General features: G+C 35.6%; 1 protein-coding gene across 1 annotated transcript; it reads left to right on the forward strand.

Annotated features, from left to right (window-relative positions):
• The first annotated feature begins 1,660 nt into the window (after window positions 1-1,660).
• On the forward strand, window positions 1,661-9,756 carry LOC131927607 (uncharacterized). Its single transcript, XM_059283318.1, has 7 exons — window positions 1,661-1,805; window positions 5,247-5,307; window positions 5,744-5,913; window positions 6,929-7,044; window positions 7,896-8,052; window positions 8,795-8,892; window positions 9,424-9,756. Exons 2-7 carry the CDS (start codon window positions 5,256-5,258, stop codon window positions 9,485-9,487), a joined length of 657 nt encoding a protein of 218 aa, XP_059139301.1. The 5' UTR covers window positions 1,661-1,805; window positions 5,247-5,255; the 3' UTR covers window positions 9,488-9,756.
• Window positions 9,757-13,972: the final 4,216 nt, after the last annotated feature.

Consider the following 13,972-nt stretch of genomic DNA (forward strand, 5'->3'; position numbering starts at 1 on the left):
AAAGCCCCCCCCCCCCCCGAAATTTTTTTACCCCCCCCCCCCCCCCCCGAACGAAATGAAATTTATATAATTTATAATAATAGTATATATTTTCTATATAAATTATATATAAATATATAATTTTAACAGTGTCGCCCCCCCCCCCGAAGAAAGTCTACCGCCCCCCCCCCCCCCCGAAAATTTCAAGAGCCCCCCCCGGAGAAAAAAGTCTTGAAGAAACACTGCAGACGAGTTATTTCTACCTTGTATATATATATATATATATATATATATATATATATATATATATATATATATATATATATAAAGAATAATATGTGTATGTTTTTTATGCCAATACACATATGATCCGGTTCTATTTATGGTCTACTCTTCACTATTTTTTCTAGCTTTGGATGTTAAGAAGAGTAATGTTTCAATTTACACCCTAAAAATCACACTCCTAGGTAATATATAAAGTCTTTAAATAACATTTTCAGTCTTTCCTTCCCTCCATTGAAACTACTATTTCGCCTCCTTGGCTGAAATTCGTATATAAGGTTTTCGTAGAGTGTTGAGCATACAAGTTTTTAAACTTTTCATGTTTTTGATTTAATATTTTTTTTTTTAATATTTACTTAACACTTCGTTTCGTAAACAGGCTTTGTTAGTAGCTCGTGTGTAGGGGGATTGTTCCCTCCCTAATCAGTAGCGTACGCAGGGGGGAGCAGGGGGAGCGGCCGCTCCCCCTCTGGCCATTTTTTGCAAAGGGGCGCCTTTTTGGAAACTTTTTAAACTCAAAGTTTTAAACATTGATATTTATTAAAAAAATTATCTTTGGTCGGCACATTTGAAGCGTAAATCTCTGTGAATATTGTTTTTGCAATTACCAGTAAAAGGTGTGTGAGGAATACAGTGATCTAACCCATACCTTCTCATTATGTCAAGAAATGATCTTTAAAGAACACTAAAAGTCAGTAGCTAATTAAAAAGTGCATGAACTGTAATGTAAGACCGATAATTTAGTTAAATGTAGGTTATTATTCCGAATGTTTTACTGCTTCATTGAAAAGCTGGTTTTTATACTAACTTGGATTTAAAAAAACTTTCATTACGCTGTAGTACTTTAGCATTTATGAAGACAACATATTTAATTCTGATTGTAGACAAAATATTTTTGTAACAACAAATAGTGTTAAGCTACTTTATTAGATTCTAAAGTAATCATTGATTTGTTTTGATATTTATAATAAAATATGTAGACATATATATATTTATATTAAGTTATCGATTATTTCCCCTTTTCTCTAGTCTTAATAGATGTCCCAGGAATTATTATGTAATTTTTTTACAAGGATTACGAAACAGATTATGCCGCGTTCATTGTTTTTGGTTGTAGTGTGTTTATATGTATGTATGTATATATATATATATATATATATATATATATATATATATATATATATATATATATATATATATATATATATATTGTTTAGAGTGAAACCTGGATACGCCACTGTCCCTAATACAACGCCTTTGCGGATGACGTCAAATGGAGTTATTCAGCGGGAAACAGCCACGTCGACAATGATGCAAGGTTGGTTAAGATGTAATGATCCGATTGGCTACTCGTTTACCAGGGCGTGGCAACACTGAATGGTTTGAATTTATCGTCAGTAGCGCTCTCACACAGTCGGCGCGCAAGCTCATCGTTGATAGCGTACACACCACAGTTTAAGAATAAGGCTGGCTCTTACTGTTCAAAGAAAAATAGACACTCAACATTTAAAACAAAAAGCTGAGTAAACAACATCCATTGATCTGTAAGTATACTTTTAATTTAAGTATATCATTTTCACATTTGTTGTTAAGTTCTACCCTGAACGATGGAACAGAGGCGTAGCGACCCTTCACGGCGCCCGGGGACAAATTTCGATTTGCACCCTCTCAAGATTTTGCTTTGCACCCCCCGCCCTCAAATTTTCGATTAGCACCCCCCTCACGCTTTCAATTTATTTTTCCAACCCATTTTCGCACTCCCTAAGGTCGGCGCCGGGGGACATATGACCCCCCCCCATGCCCCCCTCGTTACGCCTCTGCGGTTGCAAACTAAACGGTTGCTGGTGATGTCATTTGTTGAGTCACGGGGCCAGAAGCGCAGCACCCCTTTCCGGCGCCCGGGGAGAACTATCAATCTTGCGCCTATCCCCCACCCTTCTTTTATACATAAATTTATACGTTGTTGAAAAAACGCCACCCCCTCACTAACTTAGAAAGTGGCCTTTTTTACCAGTCCCTTTTTCTTACTGTGTCACAAATTCGATGTAGACAACTAGACCGTACAGCTAGTTAGCAGTCTAATTTCTTAACCTCGACTTTAAATAATTCAGTAATGCTTCTCAGAATGAGCTTTCAATACATTTATTAGCTTATATATGTCTGTGTGTGTGTGTGTTTGGTTAATTTATCTCTTATTCTGTGTATGTGTTTTTAAGCATTTTTAAAATATAACTGATTGCAATTGTCTGTCTGTCTGTCTGTCTGTCTGTTATTCAGTCTGTCTGTCTGTCTCTTTCTCTGTCTGCCTGTCTGCCTACCTGCCTGTCAGTCTGTCTCTCTGTCTGTCTGTTTCTCTGTCTGTCTGTCTCTCTGTCTATCGTTCTGTTTCACTGTCTTTCTGTGTCTTTGTCTCTCTATCAGCCTTTATCTACGTTGAGAACTTACTGTCTGTCTGTCTACTATAACTTTCATACGATCGACATGAAACTTTTGGAAGTTGTTAAGAATATTCATGGGAAGATAACTGCGAAAATAAATATTTTAAATTTGCCGAGGTGACGCCGCAGCAAGGCGCAATTCGATTCTTCTCTATTCTATATATAAAAATAAAAGTCGATTGCGTTTTGACACCGTTCGTCCGATCACTATGAAACTTTGGGGTGTTTATTATAACACGACAGGGGAGGTTTTTGCAAACAAATATTTGTTTTAATTTCGTAAAGAGCCAGGGAGGGTGCGATTTTTTCCAATATACTCTATATAAAAAAATAGCGGCTTTTTTTTTAGCAATCAGGCGTCCTGCATAGCGGGTGATGGGTAGTATTATATACAGCGTTATCACTTCAACAGGCGTTACCTCCGGAGCCCCGGTTATGTCGTGACCCTAAGCGCCCCTGGCTGTCCTTTGACCACTATAGCGCCTACGTTCATTTTTTAAATAAACCGGGAGTGATCTCCCCTAAACTTTCTTGAAGATTCTTATACAAAACTATGGGCGATGGCGATTCGGGATATAGACATAATTTTTAATCCAATTTTAAATACTTAAACTTTTTAAAATAGAATAGAATCTCGTAGAAAAAAGAATTACGCACCAAGTGAACGTTAAACAATATGAGTATAATTACGCGGAATAGTATTGGTACTTCATAAATTTCCATGCGCACTTCAGAAATAGGAAATAACGTAAATTACTTTTTTCCGGTCACCGGAAATTACTCAAAATTTGACAGAAGGCAGATAAGTAGATCTTTTACATATGTGTGAATTATTTTTTAATATATCCGAAAGTTATATGCTTTAGAAGAAAAAAAAAGTAGAATAAGTTCCACTTCCAATTATCGGGAATCTCTGAAAAGTTGATACAGAACTACACATTTGAAATAATAGTCATGTATGAAATTTCATCAGCCTAGCTGTAACGATACTCAAAATATCGTGTTTACAGACACACACAAAACATATACAAACATACACACAGACATACGGACGAAATTGCAAAACTATGTTTTTCCGACACAGTGAGGTGCAAAACGAAGATATTTGTGAAAATCTCGATGTCGAGTGTTTGCACGATTACAATACTTCCTCTATACTTCGTATTCAAGAAAGTAAAAAACGCTATACACTAAAGACACGGTGGACAACAATAAACAATGACTATATCGAATCGGCAGCGTCCACCGCCGCCCCTGTGGGGTGCAATTTTGTTCCCTGGGCTTTCCTGAGAGCGCTATGGCGCTTACAATTGTTTTAAACAGTGCCATAGACTATGCATAAGATTGCAATTTAGAGTCGCTCACTATACATAATCAGGTGTGTCCGCCGGCACACCGTCAGGGTGCGATTAAGCGCCCTCCGCTAATCTTTGATCACTATTCTGCCTACGTTAGTTTTAAGGAGCACCCTAAAGTATTGACAAGGAAACCGAGCCAAAGCCGTATGCTCACGAGAGCGTTCTTTCTACGTCGTCGAAACTTAGGCGGTAAATAATTAAAGTTCATATTACAGTGAGTGATTTACGTACACACAAGGTTTTCAAATAGTATACGTAAACCAGTGCCCTGAAAATTATAATCAAAGTCCAGATATTGATTACATATAAATAACTCAGTTTTAGAAAACAAGGTTACGCGTCTAAGAATGTAGGATAGGTAAAGCATTGATGAAACCCTCCTAATATATTTCCTCAGATGTTATTTGTGTTTAATGCATTATTACAGCTTTCATCCGATCACCAAGCAACTCTGAGAAATTGTTGAGAATTCTCATGGGGAGGTTTATGTGAAACAATTTCAATTTCTCACGGGCGGCACCTCGGCAGGGTGCCATTTTGCGCCCCGGGCTAACCTGTGAGCGCTATGGCGCCTACGTTCGTTTCAAATAATATGATAGAATAATAATAAGAAGTATTCGTTCTCTAAATTGAACCAGGCGCGTCTGCCCGCACGCCGTCAGGGTACGATTAGCCCCGGGATATCCTCGGACTTTATTCTAAATCCGCAGCAATGGGGACGAGCACGCTAGTCTCTCTATATATAAAGCAATGTATCCGATCGACATGAAAACTGATAGAAGATGTTGAGGGACAGGGTAGCCTATCGGTAGAGAACTAGACTGCTAACCCGCAAGTCTCGAGTTTGAATCCAGGACGTCCATCTGTCCACCTAGCTCTGATGGGCACCTAAGTTACGTTAGGGAATCACAAAAGACTGGACAGAGCGCTGACCACATTATCCCTTTGTATGCCGCGGTCATTGAAACAGATGAACTCTACTTCATCCGCTGCATGTATCTTGGACACAGACGGGAAAAGTTGATGAGATAATTTGGCGTGTTTAAAATTTATCATTTTGGATTACTAGTTGAATCTATTCTGTACTGTAGGTTTAATCTATTTTGAAAAATTGTTATACATATTTGTAACTTATTACAATGTTATCGTTGCTTTCAAATTGTGTGTGAATTTTTTTTTTTATCTTTAGAAAGTCAAGATGAAAAAAGTCCTGATCTGTTTAGCAGTTTGTTTTGTTTTTACTGCAGTGTGTAAGTTCGTTTTACGACATTTATAATTTGTGTATTAAAAAAAAATTCGATATGGGTTAAGATTAAAATTAAATCGTTACAAGTTTAACATTATCGTGAAAATATAAAGTGATCAATGGCTATAATAATCTTTACTCGTTTTTCTTTTATATTGTGTAAGTTATGTCTATGCTTCTCTGGAACTAAGTTTATTCATTTCACAGTGGAGTTTTTTTTTCATTTCTCTATATATATTCTGACATTTTGTTTAAAAAACTAATCAAAATAACTTAAGAAATTAATCAAAGTTTCCGTTTTAAGTCACTAACTTTCCGCTCTATTGTACAAACGTTGTTAATGTTCATTTTGTGCGCATTTAAAAAAAATTTTTTTGCCCATCGTAATATACGATAAAGTGTAGGGGAGATTATTCAAGCTTTATTCAATGTAATTTTAGATGCAGCAAAAGCAGCAGTTGTAGACGATGCCCAGGTGTTTGCCAACTTTCTTGAGATCTATGGAGGAGAAAACAGCGGAGTGGAGCATATCTTCGCCAATGGGACAAAAGAAAACATAAAAGCCAGTGTAACGAGATCTCCTTTTACAGCTAAATTCGGAGATTCTTCGGTATATCGGTGTTTAATTTTTTATAATGACTGTTGGAAAATAATATATCGCCTTATACACACTATCACACTCACACACACACACACACACACACACACACACATATATATATATATATATATATATATATATATATATATATATATATATATATATATATATATATATATATTTTTTTTTTTTTTTTTTTTTTTTTTTTCTCCAACTAGACAGATTTAAATCTTGTTTTTAAAATATTTCACAAAAAGGTTTTGAAATGTTGTTTGCCTTAGCATTTCTATAATTATTACGCTATATGCTATATGTTGAAATTGAATAGTGGTAACACATATGGTCTTACATTCGTCTGCGTGTAATCCAGTTAGGCAAATCGAAAAAAGTTTTTTTTTTAATTTCACACCCATTTGGAGTTCTCTAGTATCGGCGCCCGGGGGTTCTGCCCTCCACTAGCTACGAGCAAGAAGTGGAAAATATAATACAAAATGTTAAAAAAAAAGAAACGACAGATGGACAAAACACACCCTGCTGTGGCAGAGACTTAAGTTTCTGCTGAAATGACTAACTGCAATACATGATAAAGAAAACTATAGTAAAGTGAAGACGTTCATTGTGAAGAATAATCATTTTCTTCCATGTGATGTGTGTGTCGAAGGGAAAGCTCCGGCGAAATTAAGTTCAAACAATCTGTAAGCACGTTAGTGAAGACGATGAAAAAAACGGAAAATTATGGGTTTAATATTTGTATTTCTTCTTCCGTGTTAAAATATAAAAATGATTAGGCATTTTATATAAAGTCTAGGAAAAGTATTGCACAGATACTTCATATTATTCCTAAAATGAACGACATTCATACATTGCCAGTACAATATATAAATGTCAAATTATATATATATATATATATATATATATATATATATATATATATATATATATATATATATATATATATATATATATATATATATATATATATATATATATATATATATATATATATATATATTTGTTTGTTTAGGAGCTTAAGTTTTATCAAGTTTTCAAGGAGAGTAATGGTAGTGAGACAAAATCTGTGTTTGGTATAATGATGTCAGGAGATAAAATAATTGAAAAACGATATGCTTTCAACAGTGCGTAAGTCTCAGATAAATAACATAGACATTGTTTTTAAAATAAGCCATGTGTATTGACCGATCAAAGCATACGTCTTGGAAAGTGGATTTAAAGAATCTATATCTAAATCAATAAATCATTTCTTCAAAATCTAAAATTGTAAGATGCCGCCATTAGTTTTGTGTTCTTTCCGTAGTTTAAACATATGGCATTTGACGTTAATGTTTATTGCGTTATTCTTATAACCATAAACACTTTTCCGGGTGCGCAATTAAATTGTGTTTCTACATTAGATTTTAGCTTAATGTTGTATATTATTTCTTTAAATACAATTTAGTATATACATTTAAAACATCCAGCATATTATTTTTAAGTCCGTATCTTTAAGTTCTTTATATTTCAATGGAGATAGGCCTACTGATCTCCTAGGCTCGTGACATGCGGACAGAGGGAGAGTGTGTGTGAGAGAAAGAGAGAGAGAGAGATAGAGAGACATGGGCTTTTATATATTTGAATTATTTTCCAGTGAAATAATAACTTTTTATATATATATATATATATATATATATATATATATATATATATATATATATATATATATATATATATATATATATATATATATATATGGTGCGCGGACGTTTGACCACAGGTGCTTTGACCATAGGGGGTTTGACCACAGCGGAGCTTTGACCATAGGGGGTTTGACCACAGCGGAGCTTTGAACATAACGGAGCTTTGACCATATATATATATATATATATATATATATATATATATATATATATATATATATATATATATATATATATATATATATATATATATATATATATATATATATATATATATAAAATCTATTTTCTCTACAGCGCGCCTGCAGCTGCCAACATAAACAAAAGTTTTTTAGAAAATCAGTTAACAGCCAGCATGGTTACGTACGCTCCCACATGTGATGTGACATTTCTTCGGTTGGGTCAAGCAATTGATCAATTTACAGCCAAATCTCCTCCATGCGACGACGCAGTAGTAGGATAATTTTATACTTTTATGTATACATCATATCCTTTTTCTAAATGCATTATTTTAAATAACGTCTTTTTATGATCCCTTTACAAAGAGACAATAAGTATTAATGAGAAATAGACAAGACGTAAACATTAAGCATTGAGCTAAGACAAAAAGTAAGCATTGACATAGAGCTAAGACAAGAAGTAAGCATTAAGCATAGAGCTAAGACAAAAAAGTAAGCATTGACAAAGAGTTAAGACAAAAAGTAAGCATTGAGCACAGAGCTAAGACAAAAAGTAAGCAACGACATAGAGCTAAGACAAAAAGTAAGCATTGAGCATAGAGCTAAGACAAAAAGTAAGCATTGACATAGAGCTAAGACAAAAAGTAAGCATTGAGAATAGACCTAACATATAGACAGAGTTTTCACATATTCGTCTGTGTGGTAGAGCGTTTGACCACTAATTAAAAAACCTCGAGTTTGGATCCCGAGGTTCGAATCCATAAGACGTCCTTTAGTCCATCAAGCTCGGAAGTGTACCTGACTAACCTTAGTGAAAGCAAAGTAAGCGAGGCATAGTGTTGACCACTATCCCTTCACGTTCCGAGGTCACTTAATCGAAAGAGTTCTACTTCACTTATTTTTTTTTTAAATTTACATATAGATTTAAAAGTAGTGCATATCTGTTGCTTATAACACGATGTATTATTTATTTAACTCTATGTGTACGTAACAAATGTAATTTCTTCTTAACACCAGGAAGATAACCCTGCGACGGCCATTGTGAACTGCACTGGAACTTATTACACCCAAACTAAATCTCTGGACAAGTATTCTGAATTCAAGAAAAGTCGAATGTAGGGATTCATTACTCCTTTTAATTTTATTCCGGAGAATTAAAAACGTTTCAGAACGTATTTGTCGGTGTCCCTTTTCGTTGGTTACGGAACATTAGAGCCTATGTCAAAGCTTTCCGATCCCCACTATCTCTGACCTTTCTTTTCGGCTGTTTCCTGTGTTTTCTTCTTTTCTTAAGCACGCTTAATTGTAATGTTGGATGGGATTTCCTCCATCAAAGTTAAGTTCTTCGTGTCAACCCTTTATTCGCCATCTAGGCCGTTATTTCCTATTTCCGATTTCTCTTTGGATTAGATTCAATAACCTTTGTCCATCCAATTAAAAACAAAAAAAGCAGCTGCAGTTTGATTTGTAAGTTCTCTATCATAGATTAGTTACTATCCCCCAGCTATCGAGCCTCATCTACCTGTGGGATTTGAAGGGAGATGTTTTTGCGCATTTGACCGATATTAAATTCTTAATCGTAAAAATATATTTGGTAAACGTAAAAAAAAATCGTCTTCTATCATTAACATTTTTTTCTTCCACAGCACATCCTGGCCAGATAACTTTAAGAGTTATCTGAGAAAAGATAAACCGTGTGGTTACACGTAGATGTGTAGGACATCAGTCTTTCATTGAATCTGCTACCAGTTTATTCTATCAAAAGATTATGGAAATCAGATACTTAATTAAACCCTTGAGAGAATAAAACAGATCAGGAACGTTTTATTTTATATTTCGGCAGGGTAAACTTTAGGGGGAAAACCCTATATATTTAAAATTTTACGGAAGGAATATATATTTTAATGCAGTGTAATAAAATAGCGACGAGTAAAAAAAAAATTGTAAAATTTAGAAGCAGAAGTGAAAATAAATTATATGTTCGTTTTGTTTCGTTTTATGAGAAATAAAATTTAAAAAACCCACAAAAAAGTATCTGTTGTCGTTTCCTCAATCTCTGTGTCAATTTATTTTCGGAAGCAAATAGTTAAAATTATAAAGATGGAGTGATCTCCCCTAAACTTTCTCGTATCTTCAGTCTTCGCTATAGATTCTGAAACCATAAAAGTAAAAAGTAACACCACTTTTTAACGCAATTTCCATACTGGACAATTGCGATTATTAACTCGTCATTTCTGGATGGATGTGTGGCCGCAATGGATGTGTGTCCGCAGCTTTAAGCAGAACCTATTCCATCGTAGCCTTTTTCTGGCTTCTCGCCTTCTGCATTAAGAGGTAGGCTTGCTACCAGGCTGAGAGAGACGAGCAGACAGGCTACCACAAGGATGTTCAAACAACTCATGGCTGGGAAGCTCACAAAGCTGAAGAGGGGCTAGGGAGAAGAAGATTATACGTGTCAACGCAACAATGCTAATTAAGAAAGACGAGTTGAAACTATTTAACTTGATATTATGTTTTTGAAAATAAATTGAGAGATTTGATGATGGAAAGGGAAAACGCGAAAACTTTTCTTAATTGCTGAAACGTGCACGTTAAGTTTCGTTCTTTATGGACCCTCCACGACAGGTTTTTCCCCATCGCTACAACTTTCCTACACCAAAAATTGTTTATTTATGCATTTTATAAAACAACTAATTATTATTTGAAAAATGTACCTACGTTATTCATAACAAATTTTCTGTTTGTATAGTATAAAGATTTATTGTCTACGGTCAGTTTTAACGTCCTCTCAAGGAATTCTCGAAGGGACCACTACTGGTCACACAATCTGGCTACATATTAGTCATATGATTTGGTCATGCTATGGTCGTGCGATTCAGTCACGTGACTGTTCTCTGACTTGGTAATAGGGCTGGTAAGTAGGTCACCAACCAGTTCGACGGCTCAATAAAACCTGCATGAGCCATAGAACTGGTTGGTGACCTACTTACCAGCCCTATTTGACATGGGAATTTATGACAAGCAAAATATTTTTTAAAAATTACATACTTGTTCATTGTAAATTAATCAATTAATCGTCCCGTAACCCGTATTCATTGGAATGTCACGGTTGATTTTCTTAATTTTCTACCAACATTCTTGTGGCCCACCCCTCTCCATGCCTGGCCACATCCGGAGGTCTCCTTCTAAATGACTCACCTTGGCCACGAACACTTTGCCGTTGTAGTTCATCTATGAACTCTAGCGCCTTAACCGTTGACATTTACTAGAGGACCATACGCCTAATGATTTGAAAATGTGTGTGAATTGTATACATCTATACCCCAAAATGACGGCCATAATTTTATTTTGTAGACATAAGGAATTCTCCGTTGATACAAATATCCCAAAATTACCAAGGAGATAATATTTTTTGTTCTGGCCATTTGAACCACTAAATGACAATATATTCCCACGTTTTCTTTAACTTGCTTTCGCGTCTGTTTGTCTTTCCATCAAATCTTGCTAACGAAATTTCGGGCACTTCCCAGTTAGCTAGCGTGCTGACATTTTCAGGGAAGCTTTGTTTCCGATGACAATACAATATTCAATTATTATTATTACTTAATTGATCCATGGAAAAATTTTATTGATCATTTTAGACTCCTATTGATTTGTACAAAAAAGGGACATAACCTAGTAATTGTAATTTAATAAAAACAAGGTTCGGTACTTTCCCTCTTCTGGCTTACTGAAAAACTCGATCGCAAGGCACTGGAATATACAAGATCATGTCTCAGGATCGAATCATTGATTCTGGAAAAAAACGTCGACAAAATCGACATGAGCAAAGTTGTATCCAACGATATAAATAAGACTGGAGGATTGCAAAAGGAAATGGAAATATTCCTCGGCGCTAAAGTGATGTTGAGAGCGAACATTATCGTTGAAAAGGGACTGGTTAATGGCTCAATCGGCAACATTACAGAAATTCATTGGCCAAATTTCAGACGCGACCAGATTGATAAAGACATTCCCGACAAGCATTGACTTTGGGCCAGATGGAATCCATCGGATTGAGCCGAGATGCGTAGAATTTGATGGAAAACTGAATTATGGAAAAGTCGAGCGAAGACAACTGCCCATAATTCTATGCTTGGCATGCATAGTGCAAAAAATGCAAAGCTGCACAGTTGATCACGCCGTTGTCTATTTAGGACCAGCGCTTTTTGAAACGGGCCAGGCGTATGTTGCGCTCAGTCGAGTACGATCACTCGAAGGCGTACGCATTGTGGAATTGGATTGCAGCAAGCTAACAGGAAAAAAACCCTGCAATGAGGAATGTCTACAGGAGATGGAAAGAATGCGTCGATACGAACCTCCAGCTGATCCTGAATAATAAGCGTGTCATGCCTGGTATAAGTCCCTTTTTTCTTTGTGTTCTTCCTTTGTGAGTGTTTGTCTTCGTTTACCCCAAAAAAAAGTGAATGCGAGAAGTTATATATATATATATATATATATAATACACGTAAATAGAACGTAGTAAAAATGCGGCGCCTTTTTTGCTCTTTTCGCTCTCCCTACAACGAAAACCTGGATACGCCTTTGTTCCAATGTAATGTCTGTCCGTCGAACCCGAACCCGGGTGTTGGATAATGTTTACGAATTTAGGAGGGGTTGCCATATGGGGTTCATCACCGACCTATCTGTCTACGCTATCAAACGCCTAAACAAAAATCACCTATAATTAGGCTTGTGTAGAGAGGAATCGCCACTCAATCTTAGTTATGTGGTCAGTACACGACGTGTTTTTGTAGAAACGTGCCTTTTCTTGTCTTAATTTCTTGTCAAATGCTTAAATTTCATTCTCTCCAATTGTTGCATTTATGAAGTTCTGCTTTCTTCGCTGGTATCTCAGCTTTAAGCTCTCGTTCTCAGAACCTATGGTGTAGTCACAGTGTAGTGGGTACTGCAGTTCTCGACAGATAGTGCATCGGGTGGGATTCTACCATGAGCTGCTTTACCATTCATAATGTTCTTAAGAGGTGGATATTTATTCATGTGTAGCAAACAGTTTCTTCCAGGCATCTCTTCGGAGGGGGGGGGGGAGCGAATTAAGTCTAACACCCCACCCCCGAACGAAATAGAATTGATATAGAAAATAGAAAATATATACTTTTAACAGTGTCCGCCCCCCCCCCCCGCCCCCTCCTAGAAATTATTAAAATAGTGTCCATTTTTCTAGTTTGCTTTTATTTATTGAGTGTTGATTAATTATAAGGTATTTATTCTAGTCTTGCTAATTTCGAACTTAATAACAATGTCTTTTTACTTTCTCGTATATACGAAGTATAGAGAAAGTCTTGTAATCGTGCAAAAAAAAAAATCGAGATTTTTACAAATCTCGACGTTTCACACCTCACTGATACGGAAAAACATAATTTTGCAATCTTGTCCGTATGTCTGTGTGTCTGTCTGTGTGTCTGTGTGTCTGTGTGTCTGTCTGTCCGTGTGTAAACACGATAACTTGAGTACCGTTACAGCTAGGTTGATGAAATTTCATATATAAGTATTGTATCAAAATCGTAGATCCGTATCAACTTTTGAGCGATTTCCGATAACCGGAAGTGGTACTTTTCCTACTTTGAATTTTTCAAAAGCCTATAACTTGAGTACTATATCAGATAGATAAATGAAATTTCATATGTAAGTAAAAGATCTAATTCTCTACCTTCTATTAAATTTTGAGTCATTTCCGTTGACTGGAAGTAGTACTTTACGCTACTTCCGATTTCTCAAAAAACTAATGTAAATTTTAAAAGTACTAATAATATTGCGCACCATTATGCGCTTTTTTATTTGGCGTTCACTTGGTGTGCAATTAATTTGTCTACGAGATTTTATTCTATTTTTAAAACTTTAAGTATTTAAAATGGATTAAAAATCATGTCTATAGCCCGAGTTCCCATCCCCTGTTATTTTATATAAGAATATTCGAGAAAGTTTAGGGGAGATCACTCCCGGTTTATTTAAAAACAGCTTTTTAAATATCTTTTGCTTTAACATACTACATACTGATTTAATACTACTTTTTTGGGTAAATGGTAAAATACATTAAATTTTTTGCTTTCACATAGTGTAAGGTAAGCCTTAAGGGTACGAAATTTCCTATCACTTTAGGTCAGGGGGTGGCAACATGCGGCTCGCGAGCCGCAT

This window comes from Physella acuta, unplaced genomic scaffold (genome assembly GCF_028476545.2).
Source record: "Physella acuta isolate Inbredline_101_S28 unplaced genomic scaffold, ASM2847654v3 ptg001423l, whole genome shotgun sequence".
NCBI classification, from domain to species: Eukaryota; Metazoa; Mollusca; class Gastropoda; family Physidae; genus Physella; species Physella acuta.